We start from the raw sequence: 25,975 nt of genomic DNA on the forward strand, positions 1-25,975 counted from the left end.
GAGCCCGTTCATGCTCTGTCTCTCTCTGTCCCAAAAATAAATAAACGTTGAAAAAAAAAAAAAAAAAGAAAATGGAAGGAAAATTTAAAAACTCATGTATTTGTGGAAATTAAACAAAACGCTGTTAAACCACCAATGGATCACAGAACAAGTCATAAGGGAAATTAGAAAACACTTAGATATATGAAAACAAAAACACAGCATACCAAAATTTATGGGACACAGCAAAAAAGTATTAAAATGGAAATTTATAGCTGTAAGAAAAAAACAAAAAGACCTCAGAAGAACCTAACTTTATAACTTAAACAAGATGAAAATAATGGACAAACTATATCCACAGCTAACAGAAGGAAAGAAAAAATAAAGATTCAAGCAGAGAGAAACTGAAGAATAGAAGACCAACTTGAAAAAAAAAATCAAATGAAACCAAAAGTTGGGTTTTTTGAAAAGGTCAACAAAATTGAAAAATAGCTAAATGGACCAAGATAAAAAGAGTAAGGCTCAAATTACCAAAATTACAAATGAGAGTAGGTGTATTGCTAAAGATTTTACAGAAACAAGGATTATACACATTATGTGAATAACTGTATCCTAACGAACTGGATTAACCAAATGAAATGGACAGATTCCTAGAACCACAATACGTACCAAGACAAAATTACAGAGATAGAAAATTTGAATAGATATATGTATTACATCTACCCATATATATAAAACACATATATAATATATATGTATATATAAAATATATATATACACACACATATAAAACTAGTAAAAAGATTGAATCAGTGATCAAAACTCCCCTAACAAAAGCCGTGGAACTGATTGCTTCTTTGGTAAATTCTACCAAACACTTAAAACATCAATCCTCTTCAAACTTTTCAAAAACAAATTAAAGGAAATACTTCCAAACTCAATGTATGAGGTATTAATCTGCTACCAAAGCCATACAACGATACTACAAGAAAACTACAGATCAATATTCCTAATAAATACTGATGCAAATAATGAAATGCCAACAAACAAAATTCAACAGCACATTAAAAAAATTCAAGAGGCGCCTGGGTGGCTCAGTCGGTTAAGCTTCCATCTTCGGCTAGGGCGTGATCTCACTGTCTGTGAGTTCAAGCCCCACGTGGGGCTCTGTGCTGACAGCTCAGTGCCTGGAACCTGCTTCAGATTCTGTGTCTCCCTCTCCCACTCACACTCTGTCTCTCCAAGAAAAAAAAAAATGAATAAACATTAAAAAAAAAGTGTTATAAAAAATTATATAGCATGACTCAATAGAATTTATTGCTGGAATGGAAAGATGGGTAGATATAGAAGTCAACTTACCAAATACATTTGCTAAAAATTACCAAATCAAACATTTACCAAATAAAAAAATATATATGATCATCTCAATTGATGAAGAAAAACCATTTAACAAAACTCAACATCCTTTTTTAATAACAACAATCAAAAAACTAGGACTAGAAGGAAACTACATAACATAATAAAATTCATATACAAAAAGCCCACAGCAAACACCATACTTAATGGAAAGGCTGAAAGCTTTTCCTTGAAAATCAGAAAGATGGCAAAAATGTCCAGTTCTGTCACTTTTATTCAACATACTACTAGAAGGTCTAGCCAGAGTAATCAGACAAGAAACAAAAGTCATCCAAATCAAAAAATGAAGTAAAATCTCTGTTCACAGATAATATGATCTTACATGAAGAAAACTCTAAATACCTCACAAAACAACTATTGAAACTAATTAACTCAGCAAAGTAGCAGGGTACAAAGTCAACACACACACAAAAAATCAACTGCATATCTCTAATCCCTAACAATGAAGAATCTTTGCAGGAAATTACAGAAACAATTCCTTTTACAATAGCATCAGAAAGAATAACTTAGGGATTAACATAACCAAGGAGGTGAAAGACTTGTACACTTTTAAAAAGATAGTTTAAAAGACATAAATGGAAACATACCCAAGTTCATGGATTGGGAACCACTGTTAGCATGTCAATGCCGCCCAAAGCAATCTACAGATTCAAAGCAATCCCAATTATACTTTTCGCAGAAACAGAAAAAAATGCATCCTTAAATTCATAAGGAAACTCAAGGGACTCCCACACAGGAAAACCAGTCTTGAAAAGGAAGAACAAAAGGTGAAAGACTTATACTCCCAGATTTCAAAATTTACAACACAACTACAATAATCAAAACAGTGTGGTACTGCCATAAAGACAGACAGGCGAATAAAACAGAATACAGCACTCAGAATAAACCCTTGCATACACGGTCAAATGATTTTTGATAAGGGACCAAGACTACTCAATCAGGAATGGACAATAGTTTTAATAAACAACGTTGGGAAAACGGGATATGAAGAGAATGAACAAGAGAATGAAGTCAGACCTTGCTTATCGAAGAACATATAAAAAAACTAATTCAAAATGGATTTAAGACCTAAAACTATAAAACTCTTAGAGGAAAACACAGGACAAAAGCTGCATGACACTGGATTTGGTGATGATTTTGCGATGATTTCTTGCATATCACACCAAGGCACAAGCAACAAAAGATGACCAAATGGGCTTCGTGGGAATTTAAACATTTTTTGCATTAAGACACTATCAACAGAATGGTTACACAAAGAATGGGAGAAAATTTGCAAATCGTGTATTTAGTGAAAGATTAACATGGAGAATATATAAAGAACTCGTAGCGCCAAATAACCACCAAAGACAACCCAACTAAAAGATGGGCAGAAGACTCAAATAGACATTTCTCCAAAGAAGATATACAAATGGCCAATAAGCACATGAAAAGACACTAAAATACTAATCTTCAGGGAAATGCAAATCAAAACTACATGAGATACCACTTCATCCCCATTAGGATGCTACCATGAAGAAAAGATAAAACAAGCGTTGACAAGGATGTGAAGGAATCAAAACCTTTGGGCATTGTTGGTGAAAATGCAGAATGGTACAAGTCCCTGTTGAAAACAGTATGGTGATTCCTCAAAAAGTCAAAAATACAGTACAATTACCTATGATCCAGCAACTGCACTTGTGTGTATATACCCGAAAGAATTGAAAACAATGTCTCAAAGGAATACTTGTGCTCCCATGTTCAGAGCAGCTTTATTCACGACAGCTAAAGCACAGAAACGACCCAAGTGTCCGTAGATGGGTGAATGGGCAAGGCAAGTGTGGTATATACAAAAAATGGAATACTATTTAGCCTTAAAAGGGAAATTGTGACTGGGCTACAACATGGACAGATCTTGAAGACATGATGCTAAGTGAAATAAGCCAGTTAGAAAAAAAACACGTTGTATAATTCCACTTACATGAAGTACTCAGAGTAGCCAAAATTTCAGAGACAAGAAAGTACAGTTGTGGTCGCCAGGGGTTCTAACTGAGGGGGGGTGGAATGGGTGGATTGTTGTTTAAGGGCTTATAAAGTTTCAATTTTACAAGAAGAAAAGAGATATGAAATGGATGGTAGTAAGAGCTGTACAACATTCTAAATGTATTTAATACCAGCGAACTGTACACTTAAAAATGGTTAAGATGGTAAACTTTGTTACATGTGTGCTATAATAAAAAAAATATTTGAATAAAAAAAGACTGGGGATAGAGATAAACAACTACACAGGGTATGAAAATATAATTATAAGAAGTGTCGCCAGAATTTGCATTAAATCTCCTTTAACGTTTTTACCTCTCTGTCAAAAGGTAAAATGTTTACTAGTGGGTTTTATTTTTTATCAAAAAAATTAATTAATAACTAAATAAATGCAAGGCAAGGATAGTGGTGTAAGTATACATACATTTTTAAGATGCTTGGCTATTAAACAAAAGAGGAACAGAAGACAAATGATAACCAGGTTAGGAAGATCATTTTGTGTTTGAAGATAAGACCAGGTACAATGTACTTATAGGCTAAGGAGAAAGTTTTACTAGACAGAACAGAATACAAAAAATACAAAAGTCACCACCACACAAGTGGAAAGGAATTCGATTTCTGCAAGACAGTTCTTCCACTGAGAAAAGAAAGGGTTGAAATAATGAACTATTTGGTTTAGGCTGAATAGGAAAGGATATGAAGCCAGAGGGTAACCAAAAAGATTTGGGAAAACATAATTATATCAAACAACTAAGTATCTCCAAAAGATTAAGAACTGATATAAGGGGAATTAAAAAAAAAAAAGCTAGAAAACTAGGGTGCCTGGGTGGCTTAGTCAGTTAAGCATCTGACTTCAGCTCAGGTCATGATCTTGCAGTTCATGAGTTCAAGCCCTGCACCAGGTTCTGTGCTGACAGCACACAGACTGTTTTGGGTCCTCTGTCTTTCCCCCTCTTTGATTCTCTCTCCCCCTCTCTGACTCTCTTTCTCAAAAATAAACATTTTACAAAATAAAAATTTGTGGGCACCTGGCTGGCTTAGTCAGTTAAGCACTGGACTTTGGTTGAGGTCATGATCTCACAGTTTTTGAGTTTGAGCCCCACGTTGGGCTCTGTGCTGACAGCTCAGAGCCCAGAACCTGCTTCAAATTCTGTGTTTCCCTCTTGCTCTGTCCCTTTCCCGCTCTCTCCCTCTGTCTCTCTCTCTCTCTCTCTCTCTCTCAAAAATAAGTAAACATTAAAAAAATGTTTTAATAACAATTTTAAAAATTAAAAAGCTACAAAACTAAGAAAATATACTTGATGAAATTAATTATTATAGCTAAAAACTAACCTTACCCTTATAAGCTATGTGTATTATTTGTCAAACAGTAAGTTTCTATAAGTAAAAATTTTATAATCATCATAAAAATAGACAAAACCACATTAAAATTCCCCATGTAATAAGATTATCTCATATTTGTTAAATAATTTCAATGCCTCCAGAGAAAAATAATATTCCCATGTGATAAATATTTAGGTCTTCTCTCCTTTTCTTATTACCATTCCTATTTACTGTTTCCTTTACCTTGATCGGCTACTTTTTGTTTTGCTTCTTCTATTCGCTTCAGTTCATATTGCTTTGCCTCCAAGAGTTGTTTTTCTTCTTTTACAGGATCGTATTTTATTTCTACAGGAAGCACAGAAAAGAATATTTAATTATCTTAAGTTTAAGTATACTCATTCCAAAACATACCCTTGAAAAATAATCACTAATACAAAGTCTGCAAAAGTCTAGAGTAAAAACCAATTTAATTTGAATTCCCAAATGCTAATTCAAACATAAAAATATCTCAAAATATTTACCAAAAGTATTTTGAATATCACTGAGATATAAAGATTTTTCCATCCACAAATAAAAGTGCTTGAAGTTATAATGTTTAAAATTTGACTTACGAGAAGAAGGCACTATGAGTAAATAAATGTCTTCCAGGACAGCTTCAACTGGTTGAGTATACAGGTTTTTCCATGGAATTGTAAGATTAAGATTACCTACATGAATTTTTTTTAAAAAGGACAAAAAATATTATTCATTCAACCTGCATTTGCTGCCAGTCTGTTTTCTGTCAGGCATTAGAAGAGATGGCAAAACAACAAGCTGAGTCACTTCACAGAAAGCTATTTTACAACCCAAAACAACACGCCTTTGTTGTGATCATCTGAAATTATGTGTATTAGTACTGTTGGAAAATCTAAATGCTATTCTAAAAATTTACAAGTTTCTATTTATGGCAATCTGCATCAAACATAACAATACTCTTCTGCCATTAAGCAACAATCCTTGATTATCAGAACTCTGATTTCCCCAATTCTTACTCCAAATCACTGTAAGTATTCATAGTACACTGTCCAAAGGTAGATTATAAAATTGAAGATGTATTTTTCATATATATAGATAATATATATACAATACGTACGATTATCACCCTAAGTGTATGTGTGCACAGATTTCTATGATAATCGAAGACTGTGAACAAGATTAGAAAATTATTCAAACTATTCAAACATTCAAAATGTTTTACTATAATCCAATAGCAAAATATCCTTAAAGCATTAGGGATATTAAACTAAAAAATATGATGTAAGGTATTCATTATACTGATTCTAGTCTTGTGTATTTAAAAAGTTTCCCTAATTGTTTTAAAATACTTTAAATATTTTAGAAAGCAGGAGTCTATTGATTTAGAAATAGTTGCCATGATTGGGAAGGGAAAAATTAATAACACGATGGCTGCATTAACTGGTAACTGGAGAAGGGGAAAAAAATCTACATAGATTTATCTCATTACATAAGGCCAAAATTCCATGTTTAAAAAAAAAAAAACAAAAACCCAAACTAGGACACCTGGGTGGCTCAGTCAGTTAAGGATCTGACTCTTGATTTCAGCTCAGGTCATGATCTCACACAGATTTTGAGCTGGAGTCCCCCCTCCAGCTCCACAATGACCTCGTGGAGGCTACTCATGATTCCCTCTCTCCCTGTCTCTCTGCTCCTCCCGCTTGCTCACTCTCTCTCTCAAAAAATAAACTTTAAACATAAATGAATAAATAAAATGAAACATTTAAAAAAAACCCAAACTGGGGCGCCTGGGTGGCGCAGTCGGTTAAGCGTCCGACTTCAGCCAGGTCACGATCTCACAGTCCGTGAGTTCGAGCCCCGCGTCGGGCTCTGGGCTGATGGCTCAGAGCCTGGAGCCTGTTTCCGATTCTGTGTCTCCCTCTCTCTCTGCCCCTCCCCCATTCATGCTCTGTCTCTCTCTGTCCCAAAAATAAATAAACGTTGAAAAAAAAAATTTTTTTTTTAATAAATAAATAAATAAATAAAACCCAAACTGAGAAAAAGATTTCATATTACAACATCAATCCAGAGAAAAAGAAATAAACTGATTTCTAAAACAGGGATGACTTCCTAAGTTTTAAATCAGAGAAGACTGGGTCACCCAGGTAACTAAGCCGGTTGAGTGTCCCACTTCAGCTTAGGTCATGATCTCACAGTTCCTGAGTTCAAGCCCCACAGCGGGCTTGGTGCGGTCAGTGCAGAGCCCGCTACAGATCCTCTGTCCCCCTCTCTGTCTGCCCTTCTCCCACTCACATTCTCTCAAAACTGAATAAACATTAAAAAAAAAAAATCACAGGAGACAGTGACCATTTCAAATTTGTGTACCATCCAAAATATAACCAGAATGAAATAAACCCATTAGAAAAAATAATTCCGACAAATCTGATACAATTTATAAATGTATCAGACAGCTCACACACATGTATCACATATATTAATAATCCAAAAAAGTAAATAAAAGAACAGAGAACAGTGACAAAATAGCATTAATAATCAAAGAAATAGACACAAAGTTAATAATGTAGCACTTTCACCATTAAATCTTAAAAAAAAAACCTTTTCCTCTCATTACCAGAAATTCTCATTTCTAAAAGTACAGATTTCTAGAAAATTTGTAATACACAAAAATATAAAACAAAGACAATTCCAAAAATCTTCCACATAAATACAACTGTTTTCAAAATATCCATATATTTATATTTACTATATATGTAATTCCACATGCTAAATGCAGCAAACTCTGAAGGATCAATAAGATTAACGACACCCAGTAATAGCAAGGGGAAAATACGTTCCTTTAAAACTGATTATAATGCCGTACACTCATTTGGAAATGGGTACTTCCTTCACTCAACAAATTGTGTCCCTACTATATGCCAGGTATCGTACCAAGTGGTGAGAATAAACACTAAGAAACTTATTGTCTAGTAGGAAAAAAAATAATAATATTAGAGAATGACAGCTGTTAGGACACAGGTATGCAAACAACCTCAGAAACTAAGTTTCTGACTCATTCCGAGTCACATTGCCTGGATGATCCAGACCCTACTCCTTACACCAGACATCCATGATTGGAAGACAGCAATAACTAGTCAGAAACCTAAGAAACAGAGACTGTTATGCTATTGAATTTAACACACTGGCTCTCAACTCATTTTTAACACCTAGTAAATGTATAATTTCATAGTTTTTAAACAAGGGATACATGGACCACACAGTATCTTTAAGTTACACTACTAAGCTCCACCCAGATGAAAACACATGATTTTCAATTAGTGCTCAGAAACATTAACAATATCACATTAAAGAGATACGAAGCATATCATTCTTACTGCAAGTCCAGCAAGGACATTCAAATAATAAGCACAGCTTACCTATATGACCAACTTTAACTTTAAATGGTACATCCAGTTGACTCTACAAAACATATGTATACATATAAAATATTAGTATATATACAGGCCAACAAAACAGAAGACTATTTTTTTCTTCCCACAATTACTTAAAGGGATTCAGTTAACTTGCACCTTCTCTTTACCATCAACACTTATTTAAATTTGTAAATATTTAATTGTCATATTACTCTCAACTCCTTAACATTCAGGGAGACTGATCATTTTTAAATAAATAGGGAGAAAGTTCTGCAGTAATAGAGAAGACCTAAGTTACCCTTACCAAAATCATACTGCTTTTATATTGTCTGAGGGGAAAATTAAGTGGGAAATTTTATCATCAGTTTGTCCTTACAGGGAGGTTAAAACTCCACTTTGCAAAAAACCTCAAAAGAATTTCTCCCCATCCAATGGGGAAAAGGACAACCTTTTCAATAAGTGGTGCTGAGAACACTGGACATCCACACCAAAGAGTGAAGTTAAGCCCTTACCTCATAACCATATATAAAAATTAATTCAAAATGGACATAAGACCTAAACACAAGAACCAGAACTACAAAACCCTTAGAAGAAAACATGTGGTAAAATCTTCTTGACATTAGATTTGGCAATGATTTCTTGAACAGCACACCAAAGACACAAACAACAAAAGAAAAAAAAAGAGATGGATTAAATTTCACCAATATTAAAAACTTTAGTGCATCAAAGGACACTATCAACAGAGGCATAAGGCAACACAAAGAATGGGGGTCAATTTTGCAAATCATGTATCTGATAAGGGAAAATATCAAGAATACATAAAGAAATGCAATTCAAACAAGCAAACAAAAACTTGACTAAAAAATCAGCAACTATTTTCAACAGACATACCCAAAAAACATATACAAATGGCCAATAAGCACATGAAAAAATGCTCAGCCTCACTAGTCATGAGGGAAATGCTAAGAGAAACCAAAATGAGATTCCACTTTATGTCTATTAGGAGGGATATAATCAGAAAACCAAGAACAGTGCCTAGCTGGCTCAGCTGGTAGAGCATGTGACTCTGATCTTGGGGTCGGGAGCTCCAGCCCCACCTCGGGGAGTAGACTGTACTTAAGATAAAATGAAAAAAAAGAAAGATTTAAAAAGATAAGTAAATGTTAGCAAGGATGTGCAGAAAGTGGACACTATATGCATTGGTAGTAGGAATATAAAATGGTTCAACTAGTATGGAAAATGGAGTGGCAGTTCTTAAAAACATTAAACATAAAATTACCATAAAATCCAGCAATTCCACTGGTAGGCATTTACCCACAGGGATTGAAAACAGGGAACTGAACAGACATGTGTATGCCAGTGTTACAGCAGCATTATTCACAAGAGCCAAAAGGCAGAAACAACTCAAGTGTCTATCAAGGTATCAATGGATAAACAAAACGTGGCATAAAGATACACTGGAATATTACTCAGCCACAAAATGAAATGTTGTCCTGATAAAAACAACAGACAAACCTTAGAGGAATTAGCTAAGTGAAATGTGTCAAACACGGTATGACAAACATGGCAGGATTTCACTCACGAGGTACAACAAGCAAATTCATAGAAGCAGAAAGTAGATTAAAGGTTAGCAAGGTCTACAAAGAGGAGGAATAGGGCATTACTTCTTAATTGTTATAGGATTCCCTTTGACCCAATGAAAAAGGTACAGAAAAAAAGATAGGGCTTAATGATTGTATAGCATCATGAATGTAATTAATACCACTGAATTCTATAGTAAAAAAAAAAAAAAAATCGTTACCATGGTATTAAAACTTGAAGACAACTGGAAAATTAACCATTTAAAATAAAATCATATAGAAAGAAAAAAATTGGAAGCATTTTTAAACGGGGAAAATTATACTCTGTGCTTTTAAAGGAGATTAAAAGTCTACTTTGTAAAATACACATTTTGCAAAAATTCTTTTTTAAAAATTTTCACAAGCTTGAATAATTTAAAATGACGAAGTACATCAAAAAGTCTATATACAGTTAAATGCAGACATTACAAATTTTTTATACTCGAAACCTACCAGAGCATTTTCTTTAATTTCAAGATTCTTCAAGGCCACAGCTCCTAAAAAACATTTGAGGAGTAAAATTAAAATATTAAAGTATTTTTCATTTTAAAAAGACATACTTTGGGGGGTTCCTAGATGGCTCAGTTAAGCATCCGACTCTTGGTTTCAGCTCAGGTCATGATTTCACAGTTCCTGAGTCTGAGCCCCTCCATCAGGCTCTGCGCTGACAGTGTGGAGCCCACTTGGAATTCTCTGTCTCCCTCTCTCTCTCTCTCTCTCTGCACCTCCCCTGCTTGTGTGCACTCTCTCGAAATAAATTATTTTTAAACGTTAAAAAATTAAAAAAATAAAAGACATACTCAGGGCACTCAGGTGGCTCAGTCAGTTGAACATCCAACTGCCATTCAGATCATAATCTCACAGTTAGTGAGTTCAAGCCCCACATCAGGCTCACTGCTGTCAGCTCAGAGCCCACTTTGGATCCTCCGTCCCCAGCTCTCTGTGCCTCCCCCACTCATGCTCTTTCCTCTCAAAAATGAATAAACATTTAAAAATAAATAAACAGGCATACTTCATTCTTTAAATTCCTAAAAACAGGGGTGCCTGGGTGGCTCAGTCGGTTAAGTGTCCGACTTCGCCTCAGGTCATGATCTCACGGTTCGTGAGTTTGAGCCCCACATTGGGCTCTGTGCTGACAGCTCAGAGCCTGGACCCTGCTTCGCATTCTGTGTCTCCCTGTCTCTCTGTCCCTCCTCCACTCATGCTCTCTCTCTCAAAAATAAATAAACGTTAAAAAAATTTTTAATTCCTAAAAACATACAATCTTCCAAAAGTAAATCAGAAGTAAATAGAAAATTTGGACAAAGTGATTACTAGTAAGGAAATTGAATCAGTAATCACATTAACTCCCACAAAGCAAAAGTCTATGGCTTATGGCTTCAAAGGTGAATTCTACAAAACATCTAAAGAGTTAATACCTATTCTTCTCCAACTATTCCAAAAATTTGAAAAGAAAGGAAAACTTCCAAATTCATTCTACCAGGCCAGCAATACCCTGATACCAAAAACAAAGACACTACAAAAAAAGAAAACCACAAGCCAATATTACTGATGAACACAGATACAGAAATCCTCAACAAAATATCAGCAAACTAAATCCAATGATACATTTAAAAAAACCACTGACCCCATCGCTTCTCGGCCTTTTGGCTAAGATCAAGTGTAGTATCTGTTCTTATCAGTTTAAAAAATCACTGACCACAATTGAGCACAAGTTATTCCACTGATGCAAGGGTGGTTTAATATTTACAAATCAATCAGTGTGGTACCTCACATTAACAAAAGAGATAAAAGCCCAAGGATCACCTCAGTAAATGTAGAAAAAACGTTTTGACAAAATCCAATATCCATCAACAATGAAAGATTTAGAGGGAACATACCTCAACATAATAACGGCCATATATAGCAAAAACCTACACGCTAACTAACATCATACTCACTAGTGAAAAACTAAGAGCTTTTCCTCTAAAACCAGGAACAAAACAAGGATCTCCACTCTTTTATTCAACATAGTACTGGAAGTCTTACTACTTAAGACAAGAAAAAGAAATAAAAGTCATTCACATTAGCAAGGAAGAAGCAAAACTTTCACTACTTGCAGAGGACATGATACTGTATATAGAAAACCCTAAAGACTGGGGCGCCTGGGTGGCTCAGTCGGTTGAGCATCCGACTTCAGCTCAGGTCATGATCTCACAGTCCGTGAGTTCAAGCCCCATGTTGGACTCTGTGCTGACAGCTCAGAGCCTGAAGCCTGCTTCAGATTCTGTGTCTCCCTCTCTCTGACCCTCCCCAACTTGTGTTCTGTCTCAAAAATAAATACAAACATTAAAAAAAATTTTTAAAAAAAGAAAACCCTAAAGACTAACAAAAAAAAAAACTGTTAGAACAGATAAGTGAATTCAGTAAAGTTGCAGGATACAAAATTAATACACAGAAATCTGCATTTCTATACAGTATACAGTAATAATGAAGTAGCAGAAAGAGAAATTAACAATTCCATTTACAATCACCAAAAATAATAAAGCACATAAGAATACACCCAACCAAAAGGATAAAAGACCGATACTCTGAAAACTATAAAACCCTAATGAAAGAAAGAAAACACCAACAAATGGGAAAATAGCCCATGCTCATGGATTGGAAGACTATCATTAAAATCTCACTACAAAAAGCAATCTATAGGTTCAACACAATCCCTATAAAATTACTAAGAGCAGTTTTCAAAGAACTAAAACAAATAATCCTAACATTTGTATGGAACCAGAAAAAAGCCTAAATAGCCAAAGCAATCTTGAGAAAGAACAAAGCTGGGGGTATCACTATACCAGATTTCAAGATATACTATGAAGTCGTAGTAATCACAACAGCATGGTACTGATACAAAAATATACACATAGATCAATGGAACAGAATAGAGAGCCCAGAAATAAACCCACACTTACATGGTCAATTAATCTAAGACAAAACAGTCAGGAATATACAATGGAGAGAAGACAACCTCTTCAACAGATAGTACTAGGAAAACTGGACAGCTACTGTAAAACAATGAAACTGGACCACTTTATTGCAGCATAAAAGTAACTCAAAAGTAGATTAAAGACCTAAATGTGCAACCTGAAACCATAAAACTCCTGAAGAAACCACAGACTGTATTTTCTTTGACATAGCCACAGAAACATTTTTCTAGATCTGTGTCCTAAGGCAAGGAAAACAAAAGCAAAAATAAATATCGGGACCACACCAAAATAAAAAGCTTTTACACAGCAAAGGAAACCATCGACAAAACAAAAACGCAACCTACTGAAAAGATATTTTCAAAGGATATATCCAATAAAGGGTTAATATCACTTTGGATAATATCCAAAGTTTGGTTAATATCCAAACTTTATGAAGAACTTCTACAACCCAACAGCAAAAACACTAATACTAATCTGATTTAAAATGGCAAAAGACCTGAAGAGACATTTTTTTTCCAAAGAAGACATAGAGATGACCAACAGACACATGAAAAGATGCTCATCACTCATCATCAGAGAAATGCAAATCAAAACCACAATGAGATATCACCTCCCACCTGTCAGAAAGGCTAGAATCAAAAAGACAATAACAAGTGATGATGAGAATGTGAAGGAAAAGGAACCCTCATACACTGTAGGTAGGAATGTAAATTGGTGCAGCTGCTATGGAAAACAATACGGAGGTTCCTCAAAAAAATTTAAAAAAGAGATACTATATGATCCAGTAATTCCACTAGTATTTACCCAAAAACAAAAACACGAATTCAAAAAAAAAAATATATGCAGCTCTATGTTTACTGCAGCATTATTTACAATAGCTAACATATGGAAGCAACCAAGCATCCATCAGATAAATGCATACACACACCCACACACCTACACCCACACATACACACGAATATTACTCAGCCATAATAAAGAATGAGACCTTGCCATTTGCAACAATACGGATGGAGCTACAGGGTATTATGCTAAGTGAAACAAGTGAGAGAAAGACAAATACCATGATGTCACTTACACATGGAATCTAAAAAACAAACCAATGAAACAAAAAAAAACAAGACTCTTAAATACAGAGAACAAATTGATGGCTGCTTGCGGAGAGGTAAGTCGGGGGGCGGGATGGGCAAAATAGGTGAAGGTGATTAAGTACAAACTTCCAGTTACAAAATAAGTAAGTCACAGAGATGAAAAGTACAACAAAGGGAATATAGTCAATAATGTTGCAAAAATGTTGTTTGATGACAGATGGTGGCTATGCTTAGGGTGAACACTGAGTAATGTACCAGACTGTTGAATCAATATACTGTACATCTGAAATTAAAATATCATTAAGATGATTTTATGTTATATTTTACCACATTATTTTTTTTTATTATTTTTTTTTTCATTTTTTCAACGTTTATTTATTTTTGGGACAGAGAGAGACAGAGCATGAACAGGGGAGGGGCAGAGAGAGAGGGAGACACAGAATCAGAAACAGGCTCCAGGCTCCGAGCCATCAGCCCAGAGCCTGACGCGGGGCTCGAACTCACGGACTGCGAGATCGTGACCTGGCTGAAGTCGGGCGCTTAACCGACTGCGCCACCCAGGCGCCCCATTACCACATTATTTTTAAGTGGTGGAGATGCAAAAGAAATAGTTTCTCAGGCAAACAAAAACTGATGGCATTTTTTGGCAGACCTCCCTTGCAAGAAATGTTTAAAGTTTTCACAGAGAAGGAAAATATAGGTCACAAACTCAGAATCTCTGTAAAAGCATGAGAAAAGGAATAAAGGTAAAATTAAGCCTTTTATTTTCCTTAATGGAAAACTGTTCAAAATAATAATAGCAACAGTGCACTGGGTAGGTACAGCCTTATGGATAAGTGAAATGAATGGCAAAAGCAAATGAGTACAATAATTTTATAAGGTGCCTCCACTAGCTCTGAAGCAATATAGCTTTATTTGATTGGACTTTGATTAGTTTCATTTTTTGTCTGTTTGTTTATTGATTTAAGAGAGAGGGAAAGAATCTCAAGCAGTCTCCATGCTATAAGCTTGGGGACAGATGCAGGGCTCAAATTCACGAACCACAAGATCATGATCTGAGCCAAAATCAAGAGTTGGATGTTTAACTGACTGAGCCACCCAGGTGCTCCAGACTTAGATTAGTTTTAAATGCATATTGCAATCCCAAAGCATCCACTAAAATAATAATAATCAAATGAAAAATAAATAATAAATTTGGTAAGCCTGTCGTAAATAATAAATTTGGTATAATTAATATATTAGGAGAGGAAAAGAGGAAATCATAGAAAAGCTTAATTAAAACCATAAGAGGCAGAAAAAGAGGGGAAGATTTTAAAAAGCAAAGACATACATACAAGAAATAGAAAAGAGCTACAAATAGATAACCATCAACCCAACTATATCAATAATCACTTTAAATATAAGTGGTCTGAATATACCAATGAAAAGACAAAACCTGACACAGTGGATAACAAAAACAAAACCTAACAATAAGATATCTGCAAGAAACCCACTCTAGACATAAAGGCATAAACAAATTAAAAGCAAAGAGATCTAATTAAAATTTGTATAACATTTCTTCCAACAATAGCAGAATACCTATTCTTTTCTTTTTTAATTTTTTTTAATGCTTATTTATTTCTGAGACAGAGACAGCGCATGAGCGGGGGAGGGGCAGAGAGAAGGGGAGACACAGAATCTGAAGCAGGCTCCAGGTTCTGAGCTGTCAGCACAGAGCCCGACATGGGGCTCAAACTCACGGGCCATGAGATCATGACCTGAGCCGAAGTCGGATGCTTAACCAACTGAGCCACCCAGGCACCCCATATTCTTTTCAAGCTCACACAGAACATTCACCACAATAATCCAAACTCTGGTCCATAAAACATATCTTAACAAATTTAAAGGAATAAAAGTCTTACAAAATTTGCTTTCAGACCACAATGGACTTAAACTAGAAATCGGTAACCAAAAAAAAAAAAAAAGGTAGAAACTCCCAAAATACCTGAAGATTTGGCAAATACTAATTTAAAATAACACAGAAGTCAAAGAAGTCTCAAAAGAAACTGAAAAGTATCTTGAATCAAATGAAAATACAGCTCTCAAAATCTGACATGTAGGGCTCAGAAATTTACACCACTGAACGCATATATTAGAAAAGAAGAAAGATCTAAAATCAATACTCTGGCTTCCACCTTAGGAATCTAGGAAAAGAAGAGCAAATGAAATCCTAAGTAAGCAGAAGAAAAGAATTAGAGCAGAAATCAATGAAATTCAATACAGAAAAATCCAGAGAAAAACCAATGAAACCAAAAGATGGTTCTCTGAAAAGATCAACAAAATTGATAACGCTCTAGCCAGGTAAACTATGAAAGAAAAGACACAAATTACTAGTATCACAAATGAAAGGAAGGGCCATCATTACTCATTCTATGGACAGTAAAAGGATAATACAGGAATGCAAACCTGCTCACAAAATTTGTAACAATTCCTCGAAAGATATATTCTAGCAAAACTCACACATAATAAAAAAGATACCAAAATAGGCCTGTATCTATTAAAGACATTGATTCAATACTTAATAATCTTTCTTTTTTTTTTTTTCAACGTTTTTTTATTTATTTTTGGGACAGAGAGAGACAGAGCATGAACGGGGGAGGGGCAGAGAGAGAGGGAGACACAGAATCGGAAACAGGCTCCAGGCTCTGAGCCATCAGCCCAGAGCCTGACGCGGGGCTCGAACTCACGGACACGCGAGATCGTGACCTGGCTGAAGTCGGACGCTTAACCGACTGCGCCACCCAGGCGCCCCAATACTTAATAATCTTTCAAAACTGAACGCATAATGCCCAGATGGTTTCACTAACTTTCTAAACCAAACATTTAAGGAAAAAATGATACCAAGCCCCAATGAAATCTCCTCTAGCAAACAGAAGCAGAGGGAACACTTCCTAACTCACTTTATGAGTTCAGCATTACCCTAATACCAAAACCAGATAAACACATTACAAGAAAAAAAGCTACAGACCACTCTCTCTCAAGAACACAGATGCAAAAATCAACAAAGTATCAAATTAAATCCAACAATGTGTAAGAATAATTATATACCAAGACCAGGTGGAATTTATTCCAGGTATGAAAGACTCCTTCAACATTCAAAAATCAATTAATATAATCCATTACATCAACAGGCTGAAGAAGAGACACCCTATGATCATACCAATAAAGAAAAACCAGTTTACAAAACCCAACACACATTCTTGGAGGAAAAAAACCACATTCAGCAAGCCAGAAATAGAGGTATAGGTATGTATGGTAGGAAAAAAAAAAAATCAGAATATTGGATGCCTCTGGACATGGCCAAAAAAACTTTCGAGTGTGATGGATATTTCGTCATCTTGATCATGATGACTATTTCCCAAGTGCAAACATGTCAAAGTTTACCAAACTGTAGACTTTAAATATGTGCTTTTACTATGTCAGTTATGTTTCAATAAAGCTGTTAATACATAATTCGTGGTACCATCTAGATTACAGGAATACGGATGTAGACTGCAAAATCTTTTAATTCTGTATTTAACACTTTTCATATTAAATGTTCCCTTTCAGCTCTAACATTCTATAAAAGTTTCTCAGAATGTAAAGATAAAAATAGTATTTAAGGAATTATAATTGGTAATTACCACTAGATCTCAACAAACATCTGTTCAGCACTCCCAATATATTCCTTTCATAAAAGAATGACTCCTTCATATCAGGAATTGTGCTCTGAATCTTCATCATCCTGCAGAGCAAATAGTATACTGGGGATATGTAGTAAGTGGCCACTGACCATTAAACTCTGTTATAAGGAGAAAACTGGGAAAGTAACATTTCAAAAATAAAATATCCAAGTTAGTTTTTTAAAAAAAGAAATCAGTTTCTAACGTTACATAACATTATCAGGCATAACAACCACCACCAAAAAAAAAAAAAAAAAAAAAAAAAAAAAACCCCTGCAAAATTTGAGTACTATTTTAGAGAAAACAGGAAAGAGTTCTATCACAAGCCATCTTTATTACTGCTTCTGCCTCTTGAATTTCTAATACATTTGCCCTCAAAGTGCTTTTTTTTTTTTTAACGTTTATTTTTGAGACAGAGAGCGACACAGCATGAACGGGGGAGGGGCAGAGAGAGAGGGAGACACAGAATCGGAAACAGGCTCCAAGCTCTGAGCGGTCAGCACAGAGCCCGACGCGGGGCTCCAACTCATGGACTGCGAGATCATGACCCCAGCCGAAGTGGGACGCTTAACCGACTGAGCCACACAGGCGCCCTAAAGTGCTCTTAAAATGCACCTAGTTGTACATGACAATCCCATGACGTTTAAAAAAAACAAAAAAACAAAAAAGAAAAAGATTTCGGTGTCCTACTCCAGATAAAAGAATTATTAAGTCTGGAAAGCAGTTCAGAAATCTGTATGTCTAAGGAACACATATGGCTGATTCTGATGCAGCCTAGCTCTTGAAGGAAACACGAAATGCCAGCTTAGAAAAGGTGGGAGATGGGGCGCCTGGGTGGCTCAGTCGGTTAAGTGGCCGACTTCGGCTCAGGTCATGATCTCGCGGTCCGTGAGTTCGAGCCCCACGTCGAGCTCTGTGCTGACAGCTCAGAGCCTGGAGCCTGTTTCTGATTCTGTGTCTCCCTCTCGCTGACCCTCCCCTGTTCATGCTCTGTCTCTCTGTCTCAAAAATAAATAAAACGTTAAAAAAAAATTTTTTTTAAAAAGAAAAGGTGGGAGATTGGGGTGCCTGGGTGGCTCAGTCGGTTAAGCGGCCGACTTCGGCTCAGGTCATCATCTTGCCGGCTCGTGAGTTTGAGCCCCGCGTCAGGCTCTGTGCTGACGGCTCAGAGCCTGGACCCTGCTTCCGATTCTGTGTCTCCCTCTCTCTCTGCCCCTAACCCACTAGCATTCTGTCTCTGTCTCTCTCAAAAATAAACAACCATTTTAAAAAAATGTTTTTTAAAAAGAGAAAAAAAAGAAATGGTGGGAGATTGTCAAATCGATCAATGAAGTACTACCACCTACCTAAGTAAATGACATACAAAACGGTGGAGGATTAATAGCAGCGCATAAAAAGTACTTTATCAACATGGGGCGCCTGGGTGGCACAGTCGGTTAAGCATCCGACTTCAGCTCGGGTCATGATTTTGCCATCCGTGAGTTCGAGACCCGCGTCAGGCTCTGGGCTGATGGCTCAGAGCCTGGAGCCTGCTTCCGATTCTGTGTCTCCTTCTCTCTCTGCCCCTCCCCCCTTCATGCTCTGTCTCTCTCGGTCTCAAAAATAAATAAACGTTAAAAAAAAAAATTTTTTTTAAAGTACTTTATCAACATCAAAATTCATCAAGAGTGTGAGATAAAGCTCAATTCCTCTTTCTCCTTCATAAAACAGATGCTTCCAGCACTCAGTCTGCTTCCTGTAGGGCCCAGTATAGCAGCACTATTCTACATTATAATTAAATACGTTTTTGGAAACTCTTCATTCATGTATAACCAAGTTTCTAAGGAAAAATGGATTCTCATTTCCAAAAAAAATTACCTCAAACATTTTCAAAGCACTACCCATTATTAGGTTTGAAATCATCCATCTAATTCCTGAACACTAACACTATTAATATGCTAAGAGTGCAATTAGCTGGATTACACACACCCAGCAAAAGCATACATTTAAAACCAAACGTCCTTCTGACATTAGACCATAAAATATTAACTCCATAACCTTAACAATTTTCCTATGCATCTAGTTTCTATTATTGAAATTTTCAAATAACTTTTTAAAAGTTTATTAAAATTACTGCTTTTTAAATTCTCAAAGGAGGGAGGAGCGCCTGGGTGGCTCAGTCAGGCTCTGCGGTGACAGCTCAGAGCCTGCTTCAGATTCTGTGTCTCCATCTTTCTGCTCCTCTCCCTCTCATGCTCTCTCTCAAAAATAAACATTACAAACAATTTAAATAAATAAACAATCAATCAATCCTTGGAGAATTTAACAAAAAGCTCTTAAAGTTTCCCTAGGGCACCTGGGTAGCTCAGACAGTTGAGCACCGGACTCTTGACGTGTGGTCCGGTCATGAACCTGGAACCATGCCCTGCATCACCCTCTGAACTGTGCATGAAGCCTGCTTAAGATTCTGATTCTGTCTACCAAGGCGCCTTGGCGTTTCAGTAGGTTAAGCAACCAACTTGGTCTCAAGGCATGATCTCAGTTTGTGGGTTTGAGCCCTACATGATCAGATCCTGTATCTCCCTCTCTCTGCCCCTTCCCTGCTCATACTCTCTCAAAAAATAATTAAAAAAAAAAAGATTCTGCCTCTCTCCCCATTTGCATGAGTTCCCTAAAAAATAAAATAAAGCTCTGTTTATCAAAATAGAACCAACTTCTATATATAAAACACTGATATGTTGTTTGAAAATTTTTGTTAACACCAAAGTTAGAAGAATCACACTACCTGATTTCATGACTATTAGCTAGAGTTATCAAGACAAGAGTGGTATTGGTCAAAGGATGGACACACATATTATTCAAACAGATGACAATGCAAAAATAAACCCACGCAATATAAAGTCTAATTTTTTTTTTACAAAAGTGCAAAAATAATTCTATGAGGAAAGGATTTTTTCAGATGGTACAATTGAACATTTGCATCCACATGCCAACAAATGAATGTCAACCTTCAACCTTGACAACTTTTACAAAAATGGATCTGAAATCTAAACATAAAATATAAAATTATAAATCTTGTATAACACAGGAGAAAATCTTTGTGATTTCAGGGAAGGCTAAGATTTCATAGATACATCAAAAGCATGACTCATGAAAAGTTTTTGAAGTGGACTTGATAAAATTTTAAAACTTTTGCTTTGCAAAAGACAGACTTGGAAGAGACTGGGAGAATACATTTTCAGATTTTCTTTCTGACAAAAGATTCATATATGTAACATGTAAAGAACTCTCAACACTTAACAATAAGAAAATACTTTGGAAAAGAGTTCAACAGTACTATAAAAAGTCTGAGTTACCATATGACTCAGCAATTCCAGTCCTAGGCATATACTTGAGAAAATTTAGAACATATGCCCACAAAAAAACTTGCACATGAAGGTTCACAGCATTACTCATAAAAACCAAAAAGAATAATTTATATGTCTATCAACTGATCAATGAATAAACAAAATGTGATACACCCATATAATGGACTATTATTCAGTCATAAAAAGAAATAAAATGATACATCCTACAAGATGACGCTTGAAAATATAAAGTTATGTGAAAAAGGCCAGAAACAAAAAGCCATGTATGTTGCAGGATTATATTTAAGTGAAATGTCCAGAATTGGTGACTCCATAGAAAACATAAAGGAAATCAGAAGTTGCTGGAGTTGAGGTCGGGAAGTTCGGGACAGAATTTGAGAGTGATTGCTAATGGGCATGAGGCTTATTTTGGGGGTGTTGAAAAAGTTCTGGAATTAGTGTCGACAGTGGCACAATTTTGTGGCTATACTAAAAAACACTCAATTGTACATCTTAAAAGGGTAAATTTAAGATGAAAAGTAAAGCATAGGAAATGCAGTTAATAATACTGTAATAATGGAAGCACCTGGCTACCTCATTTGGTAGAGCATGTGACTCTTCATCTGAGGGTCATGAGTTCCAGCCCCATGTTGGGCATGGAGCCTACTTAAAAAAATAAAAAATAAAACCAAATAATACTTTAATAATATGGAAAGGTGACAGATGGTAACACTTATCATGATGAGCATTACATAACCTTTAGAATTGTTGAATCACTGTTGTATACCTAAAACCAATTTAACATTGTGTGTCAGCTACATTAATAACATTTTTTAAATGGCATTTTAAAATACCATTTTTAAAATGCCACTTTAATGGGTACATTGAATCTCAATAAAAAAAGAAAAAAAGCCAACTGAAAAGGAGCCAAAGATTTGAACGCTTCGCCAATGAAACCACACAGACAGCAAAGAACATGAGAAGATGCTCAACATCTTTAATCACTAGATATGCAAATTAAAACCACCATACTTCAGCACTATATACCTAGTAAAATGGCTAAAAAAAAAAAAGTTTCTGAAATGTCAATGCTAAGTGCTAGTGAGGGTGTAAAGTAACTAAGCGTTGAGCAGTCAGTGCTACACTACACTGCTGGTGAGATTGCAAAATGGCACAAGCACTTTGAAAAGCAGCTTAGTTTCACGTAAATTAAATATTAACTTACCATAAAGGCCTCACAATTGCGCTCTTCGGTACTAACCCATGGGAAATAAAAATTTACGTTCACACAAAAACCCGTACACGCATGTTTATTAGCAGCTCTATTCCTAATGGCAAGAAAGGGAAACCAGCAAACATAAACATTTGCAACACATTCCTACAATCAACTACTGCTCAAAAATACAGGAATGAAATACTGGTGCATGCAACATACGGATGGCCCTCTCAAATTCATTTTGTGTAAAAAGTGGAAGGAGTGAAATTCAGTAAAAACAGAAGACCCCAAAAGCTATCTACCACATAATTCCATTTATATGGCTCTCAGGCAAAGACAAAACTGTAGGGATGGAAACAGATCAGTGGCTGCCGGGAGAAATGGAGGCTGGGAAGGGTGGACTAAAAAGGGGCAGCAGGGGGAACTTCGGTGTCCTGATGGAACTTTTTGGTATCACGATTGTGGCAGTGGATCCATTCCTTAACACTGCGTCTGTCAAGAAAGGCAGAACTTTTACATCGCGAGTCAATTTTACCGCACCTAAATTTTAAACAAATTCATCCATAAATCACACTCAACACACACCTCCACAAACCTCTATGGGAACCCTCCACTACGATTCAAAACACACCACAAAATATTTGCAAGGCTTCCCTTCTGAAGTGGGTGAAGGCAGATCGTATGATTTTTACTCGGCAAGTGAGAAGAACAAATTCAACAGTCTTCACGTCTCCGATACTACCCGGAGATGCCGAGCTAGCGCTCACGTCCCTTCTCCGCGGAGGCTGGCTCTACCCGTGGTACCAGATACCAACAGCCCTAACGAGGTTCTCGCCACCAAAATAATTACCTCCTCACACCCTTTCATAAAGGAGAAAACTCAAGATAAATGTCTTAGAAGGAGGCTGAAAGTGTGTACATATTAACGATTAAATTAAAAAAAAAAAAAAGCCCTAACTTTGGCCCAAGAGATTTACTTGCTACGGAAAAACAATCTAACTTACAACGGATGTTTAAAAAGGGGATAATACAAAAACAGATGGCAGCGGTAAAAAGGAGGCTCCAAATAAGGCAGCGCACCAGAGTAAGTGGATACAAAGTAAGGCTTCTGTCCTCCTCCTAACTCCCGGGTCAGGCTGTGAACTGGCAACACCTGACCAACCATTTGAGTTAATCGTGCCCAGGAGTTTTCGCTTTCTGTTACCGGCAGGAGCCAAGCCAGCAACCGGGAATGCAGGTGGGGTGGCCAGGAACCGGGGCCGAGAAGACACCGCGGGTTAGCCACACGCCCGAGCTGGGGAAGGAAGAGGGCGTCTTCGGTCGCAGCGCCTTGCTTGCACGTGCGAGACAACGTGCGACACTCCGTGCGCTCTCCCGAGCCTTCGCCATAACCCGCGGGGGTACAAAATGACAGGGATGGGAACAAGCCCCCCCGGCGTCTTGTGACCCCCCCCACCCCCACGACCCGCGCAGCTGAAGCTCGACGGCGCGGGGCGACGGGCAGAAAAGGGCGCCTGGGAGCAATCGGTCTCCCGCACTCTCGGAATCCACCGCGGGCCCCCTCAACCGCCCGGCTCGGAAAAGGGGGACGTTACAGCCCGCACCCCGACCCCAACCCCCTCCTGCCAGAATACAAACAACTTGCGGGCAGAGGCCCTGGAACCGCCGCCTGGCTTTACGTAATTTAACCCCGAGGAGGGCGGCGGCAGGTGGTGGTGCCGAGCGAGCGAGGGGCCCGAGGCTCCGAAAACCAAAGGCCCGGAGGAAAACGAGATTGAGGGGGCGGCGGCGGTCTCGTTACCTCCCCAGATGCCCAGAGTGAGCTGGGACGTGTCCAGGTTCACCACATAGTCCCCCAAGAACCGGTTCAACACATCCACGACCACCGACTCGAACACCATTTTCCTCAGCCGCGGTGGACACGGCAGCCGCCCACCGCACTCCTTCGTCCAGCGCCTGGCCGCCCGAGACCGCTCGGTTCACCGGCTCCCGGGCGGCTCCCACCAGAGCTGCCCCACTGCCGGACGCACAGCCCCGCCGCGAGCCCTGCGAGGGGCGGAGGCGGCTGCTCGCTCCGCGCGTGCGCAGAGCGGCCTCCAGGGCGGGGGCGGAGCGCTGCGCCGAACCGGGCACGCCTGCTAGAGAAGAGCAAGGGCGGCTGCGCGACCGCTTCTCTGACGCCTGCCGTTTCCTTGCAGAACCCGCCTCCTTTTACATGTTGGCCCCGCCTCTTCCCCGTCGCCTGGCAACAGGATGAGCGGAGGCAGCTGCCAGTTTGTTCCCGACCCGCCCTCGCCGGTCGACCCCGGGGCCGGCCCAGTGGCGGGAGGCGGGGTGGGGCGCGGCGGTTACACCTAGCAGGGAACGCCCCTCTCCCTACAGTGGAGACGACCCCACTCGCGGACCGGTAGGACCTGCACCTAACCAAGGTGTGGGCAGATTCCAGCACTCTCGCGGTCAGGCTGGAGGCGTCGTAAGAGAAGGTCCCAAGGAGCTCTCCCACATTATTACAGGTTCCTGCGTCCCGCCAGCCTGTGTCTGGACGCGTGTAACTGCCCCGCCCCCTGCTCGGAGGGCAGGGCCACGACGCTCTTAGGGTGACTTAACATCCCTTGCTGCAAATAGTGCCAGAAAGTAGAAGGGCAGTGAAGAGTAAACTCGGTGCTGGAATGCCACGCCCCCCCTTCCCTGCATCTGACTTAGCACTCTTTTTTTTGGTCAAGTTATTTACAGGGAGCCTCCTTTCATCACCTAGAGTCCTTTGGGATTCAGAGTCAGCCAGTTCAGAAACTGCGGAGCGCCCTCTAAGAAATACTGTGAGACCTAGACTCACCCCTTGAGCCTTACCGAATGACCCTAACTAAATAAAAAATGAGGACTCTTCTTTCATCCCCATCCCACCCCCATTTGGTCTTTTATAAGAAATACAGTCAAATGCCTGAGGTCACAGAGACGCCGGATGTGAAGTTTGGAGAACTATAATCACCACCCTCCTAAGGGGTTAAGATGTAGGAGTGAACTTGGAACTTTTTCTCTTTGCATCCTGAACATGAAAGGGAAACCTCGCTAAAGTGGACTAGCAACGCTAAGAGAGGCTAGGGAGCCTTAGCACTCAGTGTCAATTACAGGAAGAATTCTCAATTATAAGCCTAACAGAAGAATCTCAACAGGAAAGAATCATCAATTACAGGCCCCCAACCAGGGAAGAGGGACGTTGCATCTCCTGCAAGAAATCAACTACCCCTCAGCTGATAAGGGGTATTTTATCATCACCCTGAACTCTCCTCTCCAACTGACGTTTGTTCAAACCGGAAGTCATAAGATAATGCCCCCTGGCTTTTGTTTGTGGTCTTGCCTAGGGTTTTGGTTTTGAGGTAGCTTGCTTGTCCCATTTGCAATCCTCTACTGTTCCCAAATAAACCCATCTTTTGCTGGTAAAATAACTGGCAATTTTTAAGGGTAACAGCTTCACAAATAAATAATGCCTCTGACGACTTTCACTTAATTCCTGTACCATTTTAGTAACTTTTTGTACATAGTCACCCAATTTTTTTTAAGGTTAAGGTTTGCCTTTGCAAGTAGAATGCCTGGAAAAAAAAAAAAACCTGTAAAATCTTATTTTACATGAGTTCGTAAATTATTTTCAGATAATTTCATATTTGAAGGGTCTTTATTATATAGTCGCCAATTGAATCTCTTAATCTTAACAGTAATGAAGCAAAGATATTAGGGATTGATCCAAGGTGATGTAACTAATGTTCTGCAGGAACAGAGCTGGAACCTGGCATTTGTGACTGACTCTGCTCTGCCACCCCACCTGATCCCCTTGCATTTGACTAACAACATTGGAAATATACCTCAGAATACTTGTATAAGTAAACTTATAAGGAAGGAAACTGATAA

General features: G+C 38.0%; 1 protein-coding gene, 1 long non-coding RNA gene and 1 pseudogene across 2 annotated transcripts in view; 2 read left to right on the forward strand and 1 right to left on the reverse strand.

Moving 5' to 3' along the window:
• Nucleotides 1-24,144, reverse strand: part of VPS13A (vacuolar protein sorting 13 homolog A) — a 265,687-nt gene extending 241,543 nt beyond the window's left edge. Inside the window, exons 1-5 of the mRNA XM_040449254.1 lie at nt 23,874-24,144; nt 10,232-10,275; nt 8,163-8,205; nt 5,346-5,441; nt 4,978-5,079 (exon numbers count right to left, since the gene is read on the reverse strand). Of these exons, the coding sequence (XP_040305188.1) occupies nt 4,978-5,079; nt 5,346-5,441; nt 8,163-8,205; nt 10,232-10,275; nt 23,874-23,973 (385 nt within the window). The 5' untranslated portion in view covers nt 23,974-24,144. The remainder of the gene's footprint in view (nt 1-4,977; nt 5,080-5,345; nt 5,442-8,162; nt 8,206-10,231; nt 10,276-23,873) is intronic.
• On the forward strand, nt 11,409-11,552 carry LOC121013798 (uncharacterized; annotated as a pseudogene).
• Nucleotides 24,145-24,168: 24 nt separating the features above from the next.
• Nucleotides 24,169-25,663, forward strand: LOC121013606 (uncharacterized). The gene is made up of 2 exons (XR_005782802.1): nt 24,169-24,501; nt 24,796-25,663. It is a non-coding gene; the product is annotated as an uncharacterized LOC121013606 (long non-coding RNA).
• The last annotated feature ends 312 nt before the right edge of the window (nt 25,664-25,975 follow it).

The sequence above is a fragment of the Herpailurus yagouaroundi genome, unplaced genomic scaffold (genome assembly GCF_014898765.1).
Source record: "Herpailurus yagouaroundi ecotype Mexico unplaced genomic scaffold, PumYag 199, whole genome shotgun sequence".
NCBI classification, from domain to species: domain Eukaryota; kingdom Metazoa; phylum Chordata; class Mammalia; order Carnivora; family Felidae; genus Herpailurus; species Herpailurus yagouaroundi.